This window comes from Ictalurus punctatus, chromosome 18 (genome assembly GCF_001660625.3).
Source record: "Ictalurus punctatus breed USDA103 chromosome 18, Coco_2.0, whole genome shotgun sequence".
In the NCBI taxonomy this organism is placed as follows: domain Eukaryota; kingdom Metazoa; phylum Chordata; class Actinopteri; order Siluriformes; family Ictaluridae; genus Ictalurus; species Ictalurus punctatus.
This window is the reverse complement of record NC_030433.2, coordinates 4,808,788-4,831,727: the sequence shown is the minus strand read 5'-3', so window position 1 is coordinate 4,831,727 and position 22,940 is coordinate 4,808,788. Positions and strand designations below refer to the sequence as shown.

Here is a 22,940-nt window from a genome sequence, read left to right as displayed (position 1 = left end):
ACAACTGAGCTGTACCAAACAGCAAATATTACAGCCAGGGACAGTGTGTACTGTCTAGGAGATCCTGCCAGCTCCTTAAATACTTTTCATGTCATGGCACAGACTGTTGAAGCCAGCCAGATTTCCATCTGCCATATAGCATGAATAGAACTGGGACCTTGTGTATTTTTTTGTCACATGGACAGTGAGCTTTTTTCTGCTTTATTAGAATTAGAGTCTGTCATTATATACGTTAGCATGTAGGAATTTATCTCCAGGTTGGATCACTAATATGCTGTTTTATGCAAAACACTGACCCTTGCATTGCTTTATTTAATCTTTGACCTCAGTGTAACATTGTTCAGTCCAATCAAACACTGCTGGTAAAGTGTGTACATCAAATATATTACTGGCATTTTTTTTTCTTTTTTGAATACATTCTAGATTCCTTTATTCCATGCCTCTTGTTCCCACAGTACATTATGATGTGTTTCGTGCTTGGGAAGTTGGGATTCACTTATAAAAAGAGTATGTTCTCATCAGTTTTATCTTTATCGCTTGAACGTTCTTTGTTACAGACACAATTTAATATAAATCTAATGACAATTTGGTTTAATGACATGTCTTTGTAATTTATTGTGTGGTATGGGGACTAAAGTATGAAATATAGCGGTTAGGTTCAGGGGTTGATTTTAGAAGTCTTCAGTAGTTATGGTCTAATTTGTTATTTTCATTTTCAGTTTGTACTGCTGCACTTCAGCCTTATTTCATTATGAATAACAATGAAACATTCACAGAGACTTGTATGGTGGACTCTCCACATAATGTAAACCTAATCACTGTATACAATCACATCCTTACTGTCATATACAATTAAAAGCTGAGCCCACTGGTGCTTCATGACATAAAGGTGCGAGCTTAAACTTACTGAGAAGGCATCTGGTCTGCCTTGAGAGAAAAGACATGCTACAAAACATTCTTGATGAAGCAGAAATGCACCATAATGCACCATGTATATTTTTTCTAGAATATAAAAACACAACTTGAACTTGCAGCAACTTGCTTCAAGATGGGCCAGGACTGTTAAACATTATGAATAAAAGTTTCATACAGCTACAAGGTCCTAAGGTAGCAGCCATTAACCATTACAAATGAAAGAAAAAAGTTTTATTATAAAGTTTAAAAAAAAAAAAAATATTCACCCTTAACTGGACTACACTGTTATATGGGTCAGCAGTTTAGATGACACTTTAACATCACTGATACCCTGAGGTCAGTCTCAAACTGCAATGGTACCCCTGCATCACAGTGCTGCATCTAAATTCTTAATTTAAAAGAAAAAAAAAAAACATTCAACAACTTAAATCCCTAATTTACGCCTTTGAACAGCATTACTTAACTTAACACATAAGATCAATCAAACACATTTCACACGTCCCTTCATTCAGTGCTTGTTTATTGATATGGTCTTTAATCAACATTTAATCAACACAACCAAAACTACATGAATCCCAGTACTGAAAACAATTAAAAAGAAAGATAGTATCCCTTAACACACACAACCAACTGCTGATACGATTATTGCAGAAAATATAACATATCAAACTTTTCTATGAATCCCACCACACACAAAGAAGTACAGAGTTTTATTTGTTGAAATTCATTTTAAAAATATTACTTATAAGTTACTTAGAAATTCCCAATACACCAATAAAATATTACACCTAAGAAAATCATGTTCATTCATAATTCAGCATAATTACAGTCATTATTACTGTTATGGTCAGAGCGAGGATATCTCAAGGCTTTTGAAGTCTTTTTGAGTCGGTAAGAATCTTTTACTGAATCTTTAATTAAATTTTCTTGTTTGTTATTTAGATGTTTATTTGCATTTTAAATGGCTGTATATATGGAGTAATGTAAGAGTTGGAGTGTCTCTACAGCATTAACAGAATGAATGATTGTTGAATGAATGAATACATTAAAGATAAACCATCCCGAAACGAGTTATATTCTGGACATGAATGTGGTCTTTCTCCTTCATGGACTGATCTTACGGATTTTTATCGCATTCACAGAGAAGTTGCTTGAAAGTCCCAGTCTGACAGATTCTTGTTGAAGCTGAAAAAAAGTGTGAAATGTAAGAAATCCTGCAAGTACTACACAACTAATGATTAATCCTAAGACATTTCTATGGACATTACTACACATTATCTACAAAAGAAAGATAATATAACGTCTTAAACAATGTTAATAATAGCATTTATTGTTGAGTCATATTGAATGTGCATCTGTCTGTTTCAGATAACGTTTATATAAAAAACAGTTACTCACTTCCATCAACACAATTCTTTCAATCTCAGAGTATAACAGACTTTCCTCAGCTTTGACTTTCATCTGCAATCCTGTCACAACACCTGAAAAAAAGCTTTGCATTACAATCAATAAAGAAAATACAATCACATGTACGCTATACATACACAACTTTATACAGACTAATATATACAGTGAACCTCCAATATTAAAAACAAATTAAATGAACACTTTTGAAAGTACTTACATTTGGATTATTGAAGTATCAGTTTAAATAGATTTTAAATAGATTAACTTTGTAGTTAACTATAAAGAGAGATTTAAAGAGATTGCACATCTCTACACCAAAGTTTAAGAATAGTCACATATATTATGTTTTCCTCACCTGGAGTGAATGCTGTCAGAGCAAAAGGGAAACAGAGGTAAGATTAGAAAACACCTGGAACATCTGGAATCATAGGTACTCTTAACTTTCATTAGCATGTTTCTTTTAGCTGCCACTAGGTTGAATTCTTGTACTTGTTTTATATTGTATTAATACTATACTGTGGATTACAGCTGATTATTCTTCGTTTTACTCAGAAAGGAGATAAACTCACCAGTGTAGCAGATGAAAGGGAAACTGGTGAAACAGTTTTCATCTGTCCATCGGCCGGAATGATCCACAGCTGTGCAGTGTTGATTTCTATATTGTCCAGGTGAATATGAATACACACCGTTATCAGGCTCTGGTGGAGGTGCTGGAATCTCTGGGCTCCAAAATGTAAAAGTCGAGTTGCTCTGATCTGACCATAATCGGTTCCTATACAGACCAATCCATGCCTCACTATATCCATAGCTGTTCATGATGTTCAGTATTTGCTGAAGTTCAGTCTCATTCCTCACACTGGCCAGGTCTGTGTGATTTGCTCTACAGAAACTTTGAGCTTCTTCCCAAGTCGTTGCGTTATAAATCCACACATATGTGTTGGTTGTGTCTAAGGTTGAGAGGATTGCAAAAGTAATAATTTCCTAAAGACAATAGCTGTATCATGGTTAAATATATGAGTAATTTTCAGCTATAGTAGCATATTAGAATCACTGCATGAATAATGAAAGTTACCACTTACTGACTTAGTGTATCAGTCTTACCGTTATAGCAAACAAATGACTTTCTGTCAGTACAAGGGCTGTCAAACCATTCCCCGGTTGATATCATGGAAACACACAGCTCTTGTCCATAGTAGTTATCAGGTTGATGGTACCACCCTCTGAAGTCTTTCTCTCCCTCCTGGTAGAAAGCATCATCATCCAGAGACCATCTCCAGCTGTCCAGATCATCATACAGTCCAATCCAGGCTAAACCTGAGTAGCTGCCATTTACTGTGTTAAGGAGTGTGTTCATTTCCTCCATGTTATCAGTGGTGGCCAGGTCAGTGTAATTCTCTCGGCAGTATCTCTGTGCTTCAGTCCAGGTCTTATTCTCACTAATAAAGTGATACTGACGAGAAGTTGATGTCATTACTAGAGAAGGGTCAGAAAATATTCATTATATTTTAATTTTAATATTAAATTATAACTATATTCATTATATTGATATTCATATATCATTAGTGAATTCATTAGGTATACAGTCCCCTCCAAAAGTATTGCAACAGCAAGGCCAAGTCTTTTTTTTTTTTTACAGTTCACTGAAGACTTTTGGGATTGAGATTAATTGATTGATTTCTCTCTCTTCTCTGCTTCAAAATGGCTTGCATTTCTCCCATGTACATCACTCTGGTCTTCATAGTGATTTATCATTTTTAGCAACATATGCACTCTTCACAAACAAAATCCAGGGCTCGAATCAAGTGTAAACATTCAGAGCTATTAATTGTTTAAACAATCACTCTTAACAGGGCACACCTGGGCAGCACGTAGTACCTGTCAGTCACATGTTCCTGTGTTTTTGATCACTTGAAAAATGGGTGGGTTCAAACAAAAGGTGCCTAGTTGTTTAACCAAATCCAAATGTATTCAGTGTAAAGCAAAAACAAAAGAATTAGCCTTGCCATTTCAATACTTTCGGAGGGGACAATAAGTGATATTAAGGAACGTAGTGTATATTAGTGTTCTGCATAGACACTGTATTGATGTAGAAATGTGCTGTCAGTTTTTTAAAAAATCAGAAAATAGCACTATTGCTACCATCAACAGACACTGTAAAGTTCATATTTAAACATATTGTTTCAGTTTTATTTATGACAAAACAGAAATCTACTCACTGCTGTAACAGAGGAATGGAAAAGCTCGACTGCAGTTTTCATCTGTCCATTTCCCAGAATCATTAAATGACACGGCAGTACAGGATTCATTCTGTGCATAATTATCTGGTTGTCCAGGTTTCCAGTTGCTGAATGAAGAGTTGCTTTGATCTGACCAAGACCTGGTTCTGTACAGGCCAATCCATAGAGGAGCGTAGTAGTAGTAGTAATCATAATAATAATAATAATAATAATAATAATAATAATAATAATAATATGAATTAAACATTTTTGATAATATTGATCTGATCCTCTGGTTCTCAGTCTCGTTCCTCACACTGAGCAGGTCTGTGTGATGCTCTCTGCAGTAGCTCTGAGCCTCAGTCCAGTTCATGGACTGAGTAACCAGGACATAACTTTCACTGGCATTTACCCTACCTAAAACAGACAGTTTTAAATATTTAACATTTTATTGTGAAAACTGTACTTTTAGAGAAATTGTGTACTATATTTATTTGGTTCTAATTTTATTTTCTTTGGACTTTAAAAAAAAAAAATCATATCCATAAATGCTTTACTCACCATCAAAGCAAATGAATGGATATGTCGAAGAACAAGGGGCCTCCCACCATACCCCATTATAATTTGACATGTATGCACACATGCTGTTTCCACCCCAGTTCCTTGGTTTGTATATATACCAGTTTCTAAAGCTTCTCTCTCCGTCCATGTAGAAAGAATTTTCATCCAGAGACCATTTCCAGCTGTTCAGATCATCATAGAGTCCAATCCAGACTAAACCTGAGTAGCTGCCATTTACTGTGTTAAGGAGTGTGTTCATTTCCTCCATGTTATTAATGGTGGCCAGGTCAGTGTAATTCTCTCGGCAGTATCTCTGTGCTTCAGTCCAGGTTTTATTCTCGTTAACAAAGTGATACTGATGGAGGGAACATGAGGATCCTGTACAGAATTCTTTGAAGGACAGAATACCATAATTAATTTTTTTGTAGATGAATAAGGATGTATGAATGAACTATATGATGTAGGATGTATGAATCAAATATGTGAATAAACTGTAATGTAAGTAGCCGTAATGATTCATTATTCTGGATATGCTTTTAAGACCAAGCATCCAAGTTTGAGCAATTCTGTGCAAGTTTAGGAAGTGTCTAAGTAATTACAAAATTAATTTCTTTCTGTTTTCATTCTTGTAATCTTTAAGATATACAAAGTAAATTCATGCAGTTTTATTGTCAATTGTGAATTCTTATGAATTTAAATCAATTTGAACATTCCTGTGGAAAGGTATGGATTAATTCAAATTGAGCCCAGGTGTGGAAATAAGCTGTCACTAAGTTTCTTACAGGTTTATTCATACGAAATGAAATCCTCAGTTGTTTGATCCTTTTTACCATTAAAGAAAATGTAAAATATAAATAAATAAATAAAAATACAAAAACTGATAAATACTTGTTTATATGACATTTAATTGGGTAGACTGGATAAATCTCTTCATGTTTTGCAATAATCAATGAGTAAAGGACAATTAGATGAACTCACTGTTATAGCAGATGAAAGGGAATGTGGCGAAGCAGTTCTCATCTGTCCAGTACCCTGAGTCACTGAATAATACAGCAGTGCAGTGTTGATTGCCGTGTTCCCATGGAATATATACACCATTGTCTGGCTGTGCAGGTATATAAGTGTCTCTTCTCCAGTTTTCATATGTGGATTCCTGTTTATCTGACCAGAGTCTGGTTCTGTAAAGACCAATCCAAGCATCATTGCCACCGGTGAGGTTGAGGATTCTTTGATTATCTGTTTGGTTTCTCACACTGGCCAGGTCTGTGTAATGCTCTCTGCAGTAATCCTGAGCTCGTCTCCAGGGCATGTAAGAAAAAATCCACCTATAATCGTCTGTTCCATTTTTTCCTGAAAAGATTAATGTGTCCCATAACACATACACAGTATCAAAGTTTATGATGATGATAATAATAATAATAATATTATTATTATTAATAATAATAATAATAATAATAATAATAATAATAATAATAATAATAATAATATTGAAAAGATACATTTGATCAATAAAACCTAAGAGGAAACTCATACTCTTTATTCTCATATGCTCATCGTATGTTCTCACCATCATAGCAAACAAAAGGTAAAGATCTGTCACAGTTTCCATCAAACCATGTTCCATCAGATCTAATATAAACACACAGTTCTTGTCCATTGTAGTTATCAGGTTGCTGGTTCCACCCTCTGAAGTCTTTCTCTCCCTCCTGGTAGAAAGCATCATCATCCAGAGACCATCTCCAGCTGTCTAGATCATCATACAGTCCAATCCAGGCTAAACCTGAGTAGCTGCCATTTACTGTGTTAAGGAGCGTGTTCATTTCCTCCATGTTATCAACGGTAGCCAGGTCAGTGTAATTCTCTCGGCAGTATCTCTGTGCTTCAGTCCAGGTCATATTCTCATTAATAAAGTGATACTGATGAGAGGATGATGATAATGTTGCTAAAGAAGATTAACAATGTTAGTTATAATGCTCAAAATGTGGTTTGTATTGAATAAGTGTAAACAATATTAATAAAAGTTTATTGGTACTATAGACTGACAGTGTGCAGGTCATAATTAAATATAATTTAACGGGGTTTTTAAAATCACAAAACAGAAATCTACTCACTGCTGTAACAGAGGAACGGAAAAGCTTGACCGCAGTTTTCATCTGTCCATTTCCCATAATACAGGTAAGTGTTATTATAATTATAATAGTAATAATAATTATCACTATTAAATGAGACGGCAGTACAGGATTCATTCTGTGCATAATTATCTGGTTGTCCAGGTTTCCAGTTGGTGAATGAAGAGTTGCTTTTATCTGACCAAGACCTGGTTCTGTACAGACCAATCCACAAACCATAATAGTAATAATAAATATTAGGTAATAATGATCTTATCATCTGGTTCTCCGTCTCGTTCCTCACACTGGTCAGGTCTGCGTAATTCTTTCTGCAGTATCTCTGAGCTTCAGTCCAGTTCAGGTTCTGATTAACCAGGACATATCTTTCACTGGCATTCACACTACCTAAAACACAGTTTCAATATGTACAACTTTAAAAACTGTTTAAAAAAACTATTTTTTAAAAAGAGTAAAGATGTTTCTAAAGATATTTTTGAAGCATTTTCCCTTTAAACTACACATAAGTGCTGTGCTCACCATCAAAGCAAATGAATGGAAGTCTCAAAGAACAAGAGGCCTCATACCATACTCCAGAATAACCCGATAAATATACACACAAACTGTTTCCATTCGAGTTCCTTGGTTTCTGTATGTACCAGTTTCTAAAGCTTCTTTCTCCTTCCTGGAAGAACGAATCATCATCCAGAGACCATTTCCAGCTTTTCAGATCATCATACAGTCCAATCCAGGTTCGGTTGTTGTTCCAGATGTCTATTATGTTAGTAAGGGCCAGTTCCTCTTCAGTGTTATTAATACTGGCTAAATCATCATAATTCTCTCTGCAGTATCTCTGTGCTTCAGCCCAGGTCTTATTCTCATTAATGAAGTGATACTGACGAGGGAGACAGACACCGAGGCTGAAAAACCCTATTAAAAACACAATAACATTACTGCATGTTGAATGTAACTTGAAATATATTACCACTGATAATAAAGTTGACATTTGTTTAACACTGATTGAGCACCATGCTCATATGGTAGTTTGAATGGAAGCTGTCAGCAGGGACAGACTGCTGTTGCAACAGTCTGTGTAGCTCAGGCAAAGAAATGCTGTACAAACTGTTAGCAGCATCTGCGAGAATTTCAGAGATTATTTTCTCATCCAACAGCGTAAACGTTTCCCACACTTCAACATAGAAATGAATGCAGACTGTGTAATGAAAACAAAGCCATTGTGAACTAAAACCTGTTGCAAACCTGTTATATTACATATTCCTGGCATATAGGCAGAGAGATAGATCGTTTGAGAGAGAGAGAGAGAGAGAGAGAGAGAGAGAGAGAGAGAGAGAGAGAAGAAAACTGGAATGTTATCGGGCCCTAAACTGAAAGTATGAGCTGGCAGAATATCTCGTCAGCATCAGAGATACAAAACAGAGACAGATCCTTACAAAATACGGACTCAATGATCACGGCCTAGCCATAGAGAAAAGCAGACACAAGCAAACATGGCTTCCAAAGGAAGAAAGAGTCTGTCACTGTAAGACTGGTGAGGTTGAGACAGAGGCACACTTTCTCTTTCACTGTAATACCGTTCCTAACACAAGAGAAAAATACTTTGAAAAATTCTCTAAGCTCTTACCACAGTTTTCCAACCTATCAGAAACAAACCAAATGCAGGTGCTTCTGGGGGCGGAGTTACACACCTGCTGCAGCAAAATTCATCTCTGAGCTGCACATCCTCAGAACCAACTACTACTCTGATCACATTTCACTGGACAATCATACACACTCAACATACTGCTTATTTACTTATTTCTAATTTACCTTATTGTGTTTATTTAATTTTATAGCATTAATGTACATAATTATTGTAACTTTTTGTCCTACACTGCTACCTTACATTTTCTAACTTTATTTTTCATTTTTATTTTTTTCTTTACTTATTTTTGTAATTATTTCTATTTTTTATTCTATTTTTATTATTATTCCTATTATAATTTTTATTTCATTTCATTCTATTATTATGATTGTGTGGTTTTTTTTAAAAATTCTCCTGTCTTATTTATATTGATGCTTTGGCAATATATACATCCATACCAATAAGAGAGAGAGAGAGAGAGAGAGAGAGAGAGAGAGAGAGAGAGAGAGAGAGAGAGAGAGAGAGCTTTCCTTATCCGTGAATGAAATTCGTGTGGTGCAGAAGTACAATAAACAACAGGAATTGCAAGGACACAGACTATGCACAGGCAACACAAAGTAACAATACTATATTTGAGCGTAATATTGATATCCAAACAGAATGTGGAGTTTTTGGATTTTCTGAGTACACTCTATATGTAAAAATATCACATTTGGCATGGGGAGAATTAGACAATCATTAAAAATAATTAATTCAAAATTAATATATTTGGCATTATATTCCAGATACCTTGCTAGTAAATCAGCTTGCAAGTTTTTTTTCTTTTTCTTTTCAATGAAGGCTATAAAGTCCTTTTTACAATTCAGCACCAGGTAGTAAAGTTTATCTCTTAAATTATTATTATGATTATGATTGTGAGGATGGTGATGATGATTATTATTATTAGAATTACAATAATTATTATTATTAAATTCAATTGATCTGATTCAGAGTCTTAATATAGAAAATATATAATCTTAAATTAAAGACAGTCTTCGTATATAAGCATAGAATATTTTTATATATATATATATATATATATATATATATATATATATATATATATATATATATAATGTTATATTATATAAAATAACTTTAATCCAACTTACCAAAGAGTAGCAACAGTTGAAGCATGGCTCCTGGAACAATATTAGAAAAGAAAGTATGACTAATAGAAACGTACAAGGAAATCATGCATTACATGAATTATGAAACTGAGTCTTTACAGCCAGATTGCTAAAATCATTCATTCTGGTGATTGAACAGTAATGTAAGTCTTTATTCTAATACTACCTCATGGATCTTTGCTCTCGTCTCCTGTTCGTAGGTTTCTGCCAATTCTTTTTGTTCCAGCTAGATTAAATAAGAATTCTGAGCACTGGTATTGACAGCATGTGGGAAGGGCTTTAGAAAAATGCAGTAAGACTGGTTACTGAACATCAAAATGAAGGTGTCAATTAACTTTAAACCCTTCAAGCCAAATTAAGGTTGAAACTATCTGACATATAATAGTATACTGTATCTGACAGTCTCCGGACAATGCTTGTGCATTATTACCTAACTCATAAGAGACGTCTTTAACCAACTTCTCCTTAATAAGCTTCATATCTGGTTTTGTGATTCTAAAAGATAATGAAATATTGAAATAAATAATGAAAATATTGGCCAAGCCCTAAGTACAAGTATAATATAGTATGTTATCTGTAGTGTTTACCCACATAAAGGTTTGACTTATGTCTATGCACCACTGACATGAATGAAAACCCGCAGTTAAATTAATCACTAAATAGTTCTGCCTAATCAGCATGTTAATGACAAGGCAGGAATCCTGGAAAACAAGATTAATTATAGCAGCCTCTCCCTGTACTTTCCTCTAAATGTGGTAGGACTGGGTCGCCTTATGCAATGTAAAGGTTATACGTAATAACTATGAGATTTTACTCACAATTCTGTAAGACACTATATGCTTTTCTTATTTTTCTCTTGATTCCTTATGTGAAATTGTTTGGAGCGATTAGGTTAAGGACACCTGAACTTGACAAATGTATAATAATAGACATAATTATGACAAGGCTAGTTCACATGCATCTGTATGTATACACAGGGTGCACTGTGTATGAAGCGCTGCCAGCTTCTTACATACATTACTTTGTCATAAGTTATTGCTATCATATCACAACAAACCAGTGACTACATTTCCCATCCTGCACTGCGGCCTACACACATGGCCGCCATGGACTACAATTCCCAGAAACACTCACATTCATTCTAATCATGCACACCTGCATCAAATTCACAGCACTCACAACCACAGCATAAAAAGACTGCATACAATGACTTTGCGAAGTATTGAGTGTTATCACCGTACCAAGTGTTTGTACCCTGTTCTTTGTTTGTTTCATGTTCTTTGATCTTGTTTCTTGTTTCTCGTTTCTCATTCTCGATTCTCACCTTGCCTCGTTTATGCCTGATTGCTGATTGCCTGACCCATTGCCTGTTTTGACTCCACTATTATTTGTCTGCCTGCCTCTCTTTATTAAAAGCTCTCATCTGCACTTGCATCTGTCCTAACCTTCATTATGTTAATAACATGATAATATACTTCATCTCAACATGGAAGCAGCAGGAGAACATGGAGAGTAGCATTGTATTTATATACCAGCATTTATTGTACTTATATATCTTTAATTCTGTGCGTTTTCCTCAGTGGCTCCCCCTGGAAGTTTTAGCTTCCTTCGATGGAGTTGAGGTATCTCCAGAAAGTTATATGCTACAATGGCAGTTTTATTTCACCTGCCTGGAGGACCCCAAGCCCACAGAAAAGCAGTGGCTGGGATTCATGCTGTCACGACTCACTGGCCCAGCCCGCAGTTGGGCCGAGTTCCTTATTACTAGGGGGGCCACAAGCTTAGCCAAGTAAGCCAGCTGGAGAAATTTTAGTTCAGGTGTTTGGACGTCCAGGGTTCAAACCTGACCTGAAGAAAATGTTAAGAAGGCCCAGCCTAACGGATGAACCCTCTCCGACTTTCATCTCTTATTACGAGAGGGAGCTGGCCAACAGGAGGGTCTCCACAGCTCAGCCCCAGGTCGACAGCCCGGCAATGGAGGTAACACCAACCTGCAAGACCGAGGGTTGCCATAAAGAGGCCACTCTACAGTGTCCTACATGCAGTAAACTTGGGATCCATGGATCATATTTCTGCTCTCAGGAATGTTTCAAGAGCAGCTGGTGTGCCTACAAATGGCTCCACAAGAGAACACCTGCAGAGCTCCAGCTGGAGGTCAACATGGTGACCTCATCTCAAGAGCTCCAACCTGAGACCCACGAGGTGGTTTCACCTGCCGAGCTCCAGCCAGAGGTAAATGTGGTGACCTCCTCCCCAGAGCTCCGGCATGAGATCTATGAGGTGGTCTCATCTACAGAGCTCCAGCCAGAGGTCAATGTGGTGACCTCATCTCCCGAGCTCCAACCTGAGAGCCACAAGATGGTCTCACCTGTAGAGCTCCAGCATGAGACCCACGAAGTAGTCTCATCTCCAGAGCTCCAACCTGAGACTCACAAGGTAGTTTCAGCTCCAGAGCCTCATTCGGAGGTCTACATGGTGACCTTCTCCCCAGAGTCCCAGCACGAGACCCATGAGGTTGTCTCATCTCCAGAGCTCTAGCATAAAGCCAAGTTCCTGTCCGAGGTCGAAGAGACGACCTCTCAAGCCAAGTTCCTGTCTGAGGTCAAAGAGACGACCTCTCAAGCCAAGTTACTGTCCGAGGTCGAAGAGATGGCCTCTCAAGCCAAGTTCCTGTCCGAGGTCAAAGAGATGACCTCTCAAACCAAGTTCCTGTTTGAGGTCGAAAAGAGGGCCTCTCAAGCCAAGTTTCTGTCTGAGGTCGAAGACACGGCCTCTCACGTCAAGTTCCTGTCCAAGGTCGAAGAGACGACCTCCCAAGTCATGTTCCTGTCTGAGTGTAATAAGTGATTTAACTATCCTACTGGCTCTGCTCGGGTTATGGCTTCGGCAGACCAATGGGGTGGCAGCTACCCGATTATTTAAGGACCCTTATTTTGGTAGGCGCATAGGTGTCTTGGTGATTCCGAGTTCCTCGCTCCCCTGGCATTTCCGATTCCCATTTCCGTTCAGGTACATTCAGGCTTTGCTCACGGTGTAATGAAGTGAACATCTCAAGGCTAATTTGTTTATTTATAGTCTTAGAGCGCAGAAAGGCTCTATTGTTGAGTCATATTGAATCTGCATCTGTCTGTTTCAGATAAAGTAAGCCATTATATAAAGCACAGTTACTCACTTCCATCTCAGAGTATAATAGACTTTCCTCAGCTTTGACTTTCATCTGCAATTCTGTTACAACACCTGAAAAAAAAGTTTTGCATTATAATCAATAAAGTAAATACAGTAAAATTATTCAGCATATCTTCAACATTAAAACCAAATTAAATGAACACTTCATTTAAAAATAAAAAATTTGATTATTGAAGTATGAGTTGAAATGGATAGGTTTTTAAAAATGATTTAATATGAACTTTGTTAACTATTAAATCAATATACAACATGATCATAGATCTGTACACCAAGGTTTAAGAACAGGCACATATATTGTGTTTTTCCTCACCTGGAGTGAATGCTGTCAGAGTAAAATGAAAACAGAGATAAGATTAGAAAACACCTGGAACATCTGGAATCATAGGTACTCTTAACTTTCATTAGCATGTTTCTTTTAGCTGCCACTCGATTGAATTCTTGTACTTGTTTTATATTGTATTAATACTATACTGTAGATTACAGTTTATTATTTTTCCTTTTACTCAGAAAGGAGATAAACTCACCAGTGTAGCAGATGAAAGGGAAACTGGTGAAACAGTTTTCATCTGTCCATCGGCCGGAATGATCCACAGATGTGCAGTGTTGATTTTTATATTGTCCAAATGAATAAAGACCGTTATCACGCTCTCCTGTAAGTGCTGGAATTGCTGATCTCTAATATGTAAAAGTTGAGTTGCTCTGATCTGACCATAATCGGTTCCTATACAGACCTATCCATACCTCAGTATAGAAATAGCTGTTCATGATGTTCAGTATTTGCAGTATATGAAGTTCAGTCTCATTCCTCACACTGGCCAGGTCTCTATGATTTCCTCTACAAAAACTTTGAGCTTTTTCCCAAGTCATTGTGTTATAAATCCACACATATGTGTCATTTAGTCACAGAAGGAACTCTGAACTACAGTTCCCAGCAGCCACATCACAGTCTGAATCACGTTGCTGTTAACGAGCACTCCTGTATATAGCCACAGTTTGCACTGCATTATTTGTCTTATGTTTGTCTTTCTTTGCCATTGTCCCTGTTGATGTGTTTATGATCTTTGTTTTATGTTTATTCTTAGCCTTAGTGTTTTTATGCTGATTCATAGTTCTTGTTTTGGTTGTGCTATTAATTAAATAAATTCTGCACTTGCTAAAAAGATAAAACCTGGAGCCTAGGGCACAATCACATACACACCCATGTCTTTGGACTCAGGGAGGAAACCCCCACAGCACTGGCAGAACATGCAAGCTCCACACACACAGGGCTACAGTGGGAATCAAACCTCCAACACTGGAGGTGTGAGGCAAATGTGCTAACCACTAAACCACCGTGTACCCTTAAGCATCTTAATAAATGTAAATAAAAAATTAAAGAGAGTAATTAGACTTCCTTGGTTCATTTTTTTAAAGGTGACCACTTTGAACAGATTTGGGAGGCTGACTAAGATTGCCAAACTGGTTTTAGTTCTTCCCCACTCAAATGGAGATGCAAAGAGAGTGTTCTCCATGGTGGGTTTGAACAAAACGCTTTCATCCATCATGACGGTGAAAATGGCCTTGAGCTACATTGCTTTAAGTGAGAGTCCCTTACCCCTGTCATCAAAATGTGCAACAAACACTTACAACACAAAACACCATTCAGTAGTGTACAGTGGTGGCTTGATGGTTAAGGCTCTGTATTAGTGGTTAGAAGGTCATGGGTTCAAGTCCCAGCACTGTCAAGCTGCCACTGTTGGGCCCTTGAGCAAGGACCTTAATCCTCTTTGCTCCAGGGGCAGTAGCTGGGATATGCAAACAAAATAACTATGCTGTAGTATATGAGACCAATAAAGACTCATTATCATAAGCTGATATGTGTACATACACGCTTAGAAGCAAGTTCTGTAATCCTACAGTATGTGCAATGCTGTTCAATTGGCTCGCTTCGGGCCAAATTTCTTTGTTTTTTGTTTTTTTAAATATATAAAACAATTTGTTTTATTTGCATGAATTTGTCCGTCTTTTAACAGATTTACCGATTGTTATAATTTATATTTGTGCTGGTCAATTATGAACAATAGGTAAAATTGAACTGCTAGCAAAAACTTGAGAGAATTGGGTGGGGCCGAGGGGCCGCTGCTGCAAATATTTGAGTGGCTCCTCCCCTAACAGATATAATCTCACTCCAAATTTTTGATAAAACTTGAGAGCTCTGTCTATAATACAAAAAAATGAGTTATTTTGTCTGTCATTTAACACTGTGTGTGTGTGTGTGGGTGTGTGGGTGTATGTGTGTCTGTGTGTGAGAGATAATGGGTATGTGTTTCATGATGTTTTTGATCAGAAAATGCTTAGGGTGTGTTTTGTTAAAGAGTTTGGTGTGAAACATGCTTTTTTTATTTATTTATTTATTTTTTACAGTTTTAATCCACACAAAATGGATCGACCGTGTTAATACATACACGTATCACAGCTAACCATTTGATATACTTTCTTACATTATCTTACATAATGTTTTATTACATTATAAAACAATACTTACCACAAAAAAGTAATTTCAGAAACAAATGTTCACTTATACCACAAAATGTATACATTGTGTGTGGATTAAAACTGTAAAAAGCAGGGCTCACACTAAACTCATTCTCATCAACCAAACCCAGAAAACGCATGTCTCTATCTCACACACACAGACACACAGACACAGACACACACACACACACACACACACACACACACACACACACACACACACACAGACAACGGCCAGCAGCACACACCTACATACGCCCCATATATGCAGAGATCGATAGTTACCAGTGTTCATAAATTAGGTGTGACCACAGAACGGTCAGACAGGGGAACACAGAGGGTCATCAATCATAAATTCATCAATCAATCATTTTGACAGTTTGACAGAAAGTGCATGTTATTTTCTCCCCATATTCAAAACCCTGCCAGTAGGTGAATTGATGAATTACCACATCACTCCCAGTGTTCCAAGGATAAGACTCTGGTTGTAATTTATTTGCAATTAGTTCACAAGTCTTTGGCGTTAAACAAGAAATTAAAAGGAAATACAATTCATATAAAATGGAAGGTAATTTCTTTTGTGTATTTACAAAGTACAAAGTTATAATACTATACTGTGTAATATTGATATGGAACTAGGTGTAATGTATAGCCAGGTGTTCAGAGCTTAGCTGTCAGTCTCTCACAGTACTCAAATTCTTTCGCTCCGATGGCTGGGTCTCGAGCCTCTGGGGCCGGAAGGACGAGAGAGCAGTCACTATCAAAATATTTTCCAGAGATCCCCTCTGTCTCCTCCGCCACTGCACAGTATATTGAGCTGACTGCACCTTCTTCAGCAGACTGCAGAGAAGTGATAGGAACACAAACACACAGCGTCTGACTGAATATAAGTCTCCGAATGTAAGACGGAAAGCTCTCTATCCAGTGTTGTGACTGAGAGTTACGCGTTGATGCAGTTTAAACTTTACCTTGAAGAAGAACATTCCCACTATGTTGAAGATTAATCGAAAAATCCAGTTATAGTGTCTCATAACTTCCGTCATAACAATACCTGGGTGTAGCGAGTTTGCCGTCACACCTAAAATCATAATCGACAAGAACAATAACAACAAAATAAAGAAACCTTCAGACTTAAATTCATTTAAGGGTTAGTTTAATTAATTGCAGATAAACCTTAGAGCGTGAACACACTAGACATTTTTACTAATTATAATAAAACTTATTTTTTTTATTCCATTAGCAGATCATTTAATATCTGCCAAAGGAACAAATGTCTAGAAATATATTTCATAATCTTATATTTGTTTTTATAAGATAAAATACTAGATAAATTTGACTATATTCAGGATCATTTCACTTGCCAAGATCTTTTTTTTTTTTTTTGCAGTGTAAAGCTTTTTATATGTTAACAAGCACGATAAAATATTGATTATTTCATAAATATGACTGATTTGCTGAAATCGAATGGTCTACAACTATTCTGTACGATCTGTGCATAACAGATTCTGTTAGCTAGTTATCAAGCTAGCTAAGTAGGAAACAAGTTACTTAGCACACTAGCCACCTAGCAAGCCAGGTAGTTAGCTTGCTAGGCAATAAACAGCTGAAAATAACACTGAACAAAGGTAAAAAAAAAAAAAAAAATAGACTGTACAACTTGCAAAAATCTGCTCTCTGTAATATCCCACTTCCCTTGTGGAGGATGTTGCATATATTATGAACGTGTGAGAAGAAGTTGTTAAGGGAGGACATGGGCTTGTAAATGGAAACTGTCCTGGTAAGTTGGGTCACTCGAGTTGATGAGAACGGCATGATGATGAGTGTGACAGGAACTTTTGTAACACACCCATGTGGGGTCCTAGTCATAGTCATGTGCTGATCACTTTGCTGATAGTCAACAAATGAAATGCTATACTGCGCTGCACCTTTCAGTTTCGGAAGAATGTGGTTCAACAAGTTTGCTTAGTGTAGTGCTTTCATTTTCACTGTCATCAAAAATGTTTTTATCCGTCCTGTCTTTGTGGATTTGAACAATGTGACCCAGATTTCTCACCGATGCCCTGTGTAATGCATTTACACAGTACAAGATCCAGGTAAAGTAATAAATAGTTTTGCCATCAGGATTAATTAGTCTTAACACACTTTCTTTGGTTAGGTTGCCGCACAAAATGACATCCTAGCAAGTAAAATATCTTGACTATAGTCCACTTTACCTAGTATTTCCTATTATAAGATTATAATAAAGCAAATCTATGTATGATTATTACATTTTCCCTACGCATTTTGAAATCTTTATGTCTAGAAAGAAGCAAAAATATCTGCCAATAGAATAAGAAATTGTAAAGCTTGAAATAGAACAAATAATCTAAAAATAGGTGGAATAATATTGTAATTGATTTATAATCATTTCATTATAAGAACTATTACATAAATCCACCCATATTCAAGATAGCTCACTTCCAGAGATTTGTTGTTGTGGGTAAGGCTTATTTTAAAATATACTACCACTGGAAATGAGAAAAGGGATGTAGTTGTTCATGTAAATTGTTGCTCATGGTGCATCCATCAGCCAATCAAAGTAATCTGATACTTGATTCACATAACCTTAGTAATATTCTTACCCAGAACATGCTAAAGTTTGCAGAATGTAGGGTTGCTCTGTACCTGTTCCCTGTAGCTTGAGTGCCAGCGCATTGGTCCAGATAACATTATGGAGCTTTGTGTGGTTGTACACGGTGTCCATCCTGTATGTCAAATTCTCGCCATGGAAATGCGAGAAGTCCACCTTGCCTCTCTTGTGATTAGCTGAGGAGACATTCACGATGCGAGCTGGAGCCGATTTCTTCAAGAGATCTGACAAAGTAGTAAAGAGAAATGCAACATACTAAAAAAAATCTCAGTTAGCAGAGGTCAGGTGCTGAAACAAAGGTGAGACGGATGTGTGGTCTGACCTAGAAGCAGATTGGTGAGCAGGAAAGGCCCGATGTGGTTGGTGGCGAAGGACACTTCCAGTCCATCAGCGGTGATTCCTTTGGGTAGACCTGCACACAAGTCACTTGTGTCAATTGTGTATTATACACACACACACACACACACACACAATGTGTACACACAATGATCGAGGAGCTAAGACAGATACAAATATATAGAGATTTCCAGATTGGAAATGACATATAGTATGGCACATTGATTACCTGAAGCCCCAGCGTTATTGACTAGTATATGAAGCTGTTTCTCCTCCTCAAGGATCTGAGCAGCAAACTTGCGGACCGATTCGAGGGAGGAGGTGTCGATGATTCGCAGGTGCACGTTCTGATTGCCACTGAGCTGTCGAATCTCTCTCAGTGCTGCCATCCCACGGGCCTCACTTCTACACGCCAGGATCACCTTTGCCCCACGACAAGCAAAGTCCAAGGCAATGAACTTTCCTATCCCTGGAGGAGATATATAAACAGAGAGATAAAGTAAAACAGGGCCGAGTGTGAACATGACATGAAAATGATGATCTCCAGTATATAATAAAGTAGATCTAATAAACAAGTGAATGTTCTGAACCCGACCCTGAACACCATAAAACCCTGACATCAGAAAATCATTATATTCTTATACCTTTTAATTATTATTATTATTATTATTATTATTTTAATATATATATTTTTATCTTATTCTTACATCTTTATTCTACAGTATAATCTGGTCAGTAAACTAATAAACAGGGCTTTACAATGCATTTGTTGGGCTTGTAGGACTCACAGGGCGGAGCACTGAATGTTGAAATGTTGAAAAAGCACCAAAGAACAGGAAGTGAGTAAAAAAAATACCAGAAAAGCTAAACATTGCCAAGACATAATGAACTGATTAGAGTATTTTAGTGCAAACTGCACAAACACATCTAAACCAACACACCTGTGTCCAAGTTAAGTACGTCAGCAGGGGTTTTTATTTTTACAGCAAAAGAAAGAAATAGTACCACAGTACACAATACCACGAACCACAGTAGTAGTAAACACCTACACTTTCGATAGAACCATGGGTCATGTGCAGTACCTTTATAAACCACAGTCACTTATAAAGAAAGATCATTGACAGTAATTATGCTAGATTTATTAAGGTATTATGTACATAGGTATTAGAGTGTGTCCAAAATCCTCTTCACCATAAGGCATTAGAAAAACACTCATCCTTCAACACTGATTCACTGCATGGCAATAATATGAAGCACGTGGTATGCCTATACCAAAGCTTTTCACTACTGGTTTGGAAGATTTGCTATGTTATTTGCAGGTCTGAAAGCATAGTGGAGACTCCCCACCCTTACAAGAAATGAGTATGCTGACCAAAATTTACCACCTTTATCTTTCACCTTGAAATGATGGCAATGAACTCATCTGCATCTGGTTGCCAGGGCACAATGACATCTCAAACCTTGATAAGCCATAGCAATGGTTTTGATACAAAATGGAAATGCAGCACAAGCATTGCTTCAATATGAGTCAATCTTTACAACTGATTCCAGATAAGCATTAAATGTGTCAGCTTACATTTGGGCCACAGCAGCTATTATGACATATGTGACACCTCTGACCTCCTATTGTACTATCTGGACGTTGTGGTCATGAAATCCCACAATGCACTGGTTAGGGTTAGTGTAACACTGATGTAAGTACTGTATCCTAGAGGGTACAGAACATAGACATTTTCTCAGTATTTAAAAATGAATGAGCTTTGTTAACAGAATTCTGACCTGGAGCACAAGCAAAGCTGAAAGATTTGGTTGAAGACAGAAAAAGAAATTTCCAGAATGAAAAAAACTTTATGCGCATTTCATGTACGTTAAATGATATTACATTAGGGACGTCTCAGCGTTTATTAGCCAAGAAAAATAAGCCAAATCTATGCTTGACAAGCGTGAGTTTTCACAATTCCTTATAACAATGAATAATTTTCCAAGTCTAACTATTCAGATTGTAAGTAACTGGAGACAGAACTTTTTTGTACTCCACATAGATGATAAACCATGGAAATCATGTGAGAAATGTAAACGTTATTGTGCTTTTTATGTACCATCCTATGGACCATCCTATGTAACATCCTATGACCATTCGAGGTACCATCCTATGACCATCCTACCATTCGATGTACCATCCTATGACCATCCTACCATCCTATGTACAATCCTATGACCATTCGAGGTACCATCCTATGACCATCCTACCATCCTATGTACCATCCTATGGACATGTTTCGTTCCTTTAGTACAAAGGTTTTAAACCTTTTGTAACTAAAGCACCCCCCCCCCCCCCCAGCCTCCCTATCATGTGGCAACCCCCCCTCACCCCCCCTCACCCCCCCACACACACATATTGGAGGAGATCAGGTATAATGATTCTATAATAAAATCTATCTATATATAACCTAATTTATCATCTGTTTTAGATAGATAGATAGATAGATAGATAGATAGATAGATAGATAGATAGATAGATTTTTTTTGCTTTTGTGTTTTTCTACTTTTTAAAAATTACTTTTCTTAACTTTTATGATTTTTAAAAAAAATCACTTTTATGACTTCTATAAAATTATATGACGGACAGGTATGGAACATGAATAATCAAAAAGGTTTCTGAACATCTCTAACTACTTTGAACAAGAACCCTAGGCTGTATTAACGTGTAATATTTTACATGAAAAACTTGTTGCATTCCATTCGTCGGTAACTGTCCGGCTCTCAGCCCCTCACTGAACGGAGCAGACGCAGAGAAAGCTGTGGGCGCAGCTGGAAAGCAAGACCTCACGCCTGCGGGACAGTACTGCCCACATTTGGAAAATCGCTATGATTTCTCGTGGGGATACATGATTAGTCTTAATTAAAGTTACACAACATGCATTTTATTCCTGAGTGCACAATGCATACCTTTGAACAGGTATCTCTGTAATGATTTTATTATTATAGGCATTGAAACACTTTTGCTACTAATGCGCAGATGTTTAGAAGGGTACCTGTGTTGGCTCCAGTGACAATAGCAGTTTTACCCGTGAGCCGCACGGGACAAGCGCGCGGGTCCCACCGGCCTCTGCGCTGCGCTCGCGCCACCGCGGCCAATACGAGCGTGCATACCATCCATAGAGGATGTGAAATGAAGTCGGTCATCTCCCAAGGCATCTAGCAACCTGGATGGTGTGAGTCTTCCCTCCAAGTGTTTAATTTGGCATGAAGAAACCGTTTGTAGTGGAGACTACGAATCCTACGTGCACTTTCGAATGCTGACTGGATTACAGAGCAAAGTCCAAAGGCCGAGCACTGTTTTATTAAGGTCGTTAGCAAACGAATCGACTCTTTGAACTGGTTCTCTTCGTGGAGTCGACTCGCATAGCAGAAGAACCGGTTTTTCTTTCCGTTGATTGAGAACCAGTTTGTTAAAGTATCGGGTTTTCATCGATTGGAAACGAAAAGGTTTTCCTTTCATGATCAAACTGTATCTAAATTAGTAGTCTATAGAAGCCATGACAGTTTACATAGTAGCCTAACAAGTCTAGATGACTTGAAATGAACCTTAATAGTCTACTTTACTTGCTAAATCTACTGTATTTGCAGTTTTAACAAAAGTAGGCGTTAATATGATAGAAAATGTTTAAAATCGACATTGTAACAGTGTTACTGATTTGGGTTCTGTAACCCAAACATTTTCTTTCATATTTAAAATCTTCCACATTTTGTCTTTTCTTAATACACACCATCATTTTTTCAGGATTCAATAACCAGTTATTATAACTGAACTTCAGCACCTTCAATAAATGGATCATTATGGTTTTTTTTTTTTTTTTTATGTCTGAGAAGAAATCTAGCGGTTCTTTATTTTTAATAGTGAAAGACCAGCTCTTGTTTGTTTCATTCCTCTGAATGAAAAAGTGTACCTCTGCAAAATATAGTGTTTATGATGATATACTTCTGATCTTCACCAGTTTTTTCTTGTTTGCTTCTATGGATGTGAATATGTTCTTATGTGTGATGCTGTACAGTATGTCACTGAAATTTGTGAACCAATGGTCTCAAATGCAGTAGGCTATATATTTGAGGAAAGAATGTTCCAGGACAAAGAAAGTCTAGATAGCACTAGAAAGTCTCTGAGATACAACACAGTGCATGTGGCAAGAAAAAAAAAAACTCCCTGAGATGACGTGGGGAAAACTTTATAGGAACAAGGCTCCTCTACAGAGGAAAACG

At 37.1% G+C, this 22,940-nt stretch overlaps 2 protein-coding genes across 3 annotated transcripts; both read right to left on the bottom strand.

Moving 5' to 3' along the window:
• Positions 1 to 1,418: 1,418 nt before the first annotated feature.
• Positions 1,419 to 10,227, bottom strand: LOC108278652 (macrophage mannose receptor 1). 2 transcript variants are annotated; one of them, XM_017492109.3, is made up of 13 exons: positions 10,180 to 10,227; positions 9,998 to 10,054; positions 7,745 to 8,134; positions 7,211 to 7,612; positions 6,667 to 7,041; positions 6,078 to 6,449; positions 5,100 to 5,489; positions 4,539 to 4,955; positions 3,424 to 3,795; positions 2,892 to 3,269; positions 2,678 to 2,689; positions 2,314 to 2,396; positions 1,419 to 2,100 (listed from the first exon to the last, which is right to left on the bottom strand). In XM_017492109.3, the coding sequence occupies exons 1-13, from the start codon at positions 10,184 to 10,186 to the stop codon at positions 2,020 to 2,022; spliced, it is 3,336 nt and encodes a 1,111-aa protein (XP_017347598.1). In that variant the 5' UTR covers positions 10,187 to 10,227; the 3' UTR covers positions 1,419 to 2,019. The 2 variants fall into 2 exon arrangements, with proteins under 2 accessions (XP_017347598.1, XP_053544002.1); XM_053688027.1 differs by lacking the exons at positions 4,539 to 4,955; positions 5,100 to 5,489; positions 6,078 to 6,449; positions 6,667 to 7,041.
• Positions 10,228 to 16,180: 5,953 nt separating this feature from the next.
• zgc:64106 (uncharacterized protein LOC393348 homolog) lies at positions 16,181 to 22,011 on the bottom strand. The gene is made up of 6 exons (XM_017492117.3): positions 21,716 to 22,011; positions 18,910 to 19,149; positions 18,667 to 18,756; positions 18,380 to 18,568; positions 16,684 to 16,793; positions 16,181 to 16,555 (listed from the first exon to the last, which is right to left on the bottom strand). The coding sequence occupies exons 1-6, from the start codon at positions 21,876 to 21,878 to the stop codon at positions 16,376 to 16,378; spliced, it is 972 nt and encodes a 323-aa protein (XP_017347606.1). The 5' UTR covers positions 21,879 to 22,011; the 3' UTR covers positions 16,181 to 16,375.
• Positions 22,012 to 22,940: the final 929 nt, after the last annotated feature.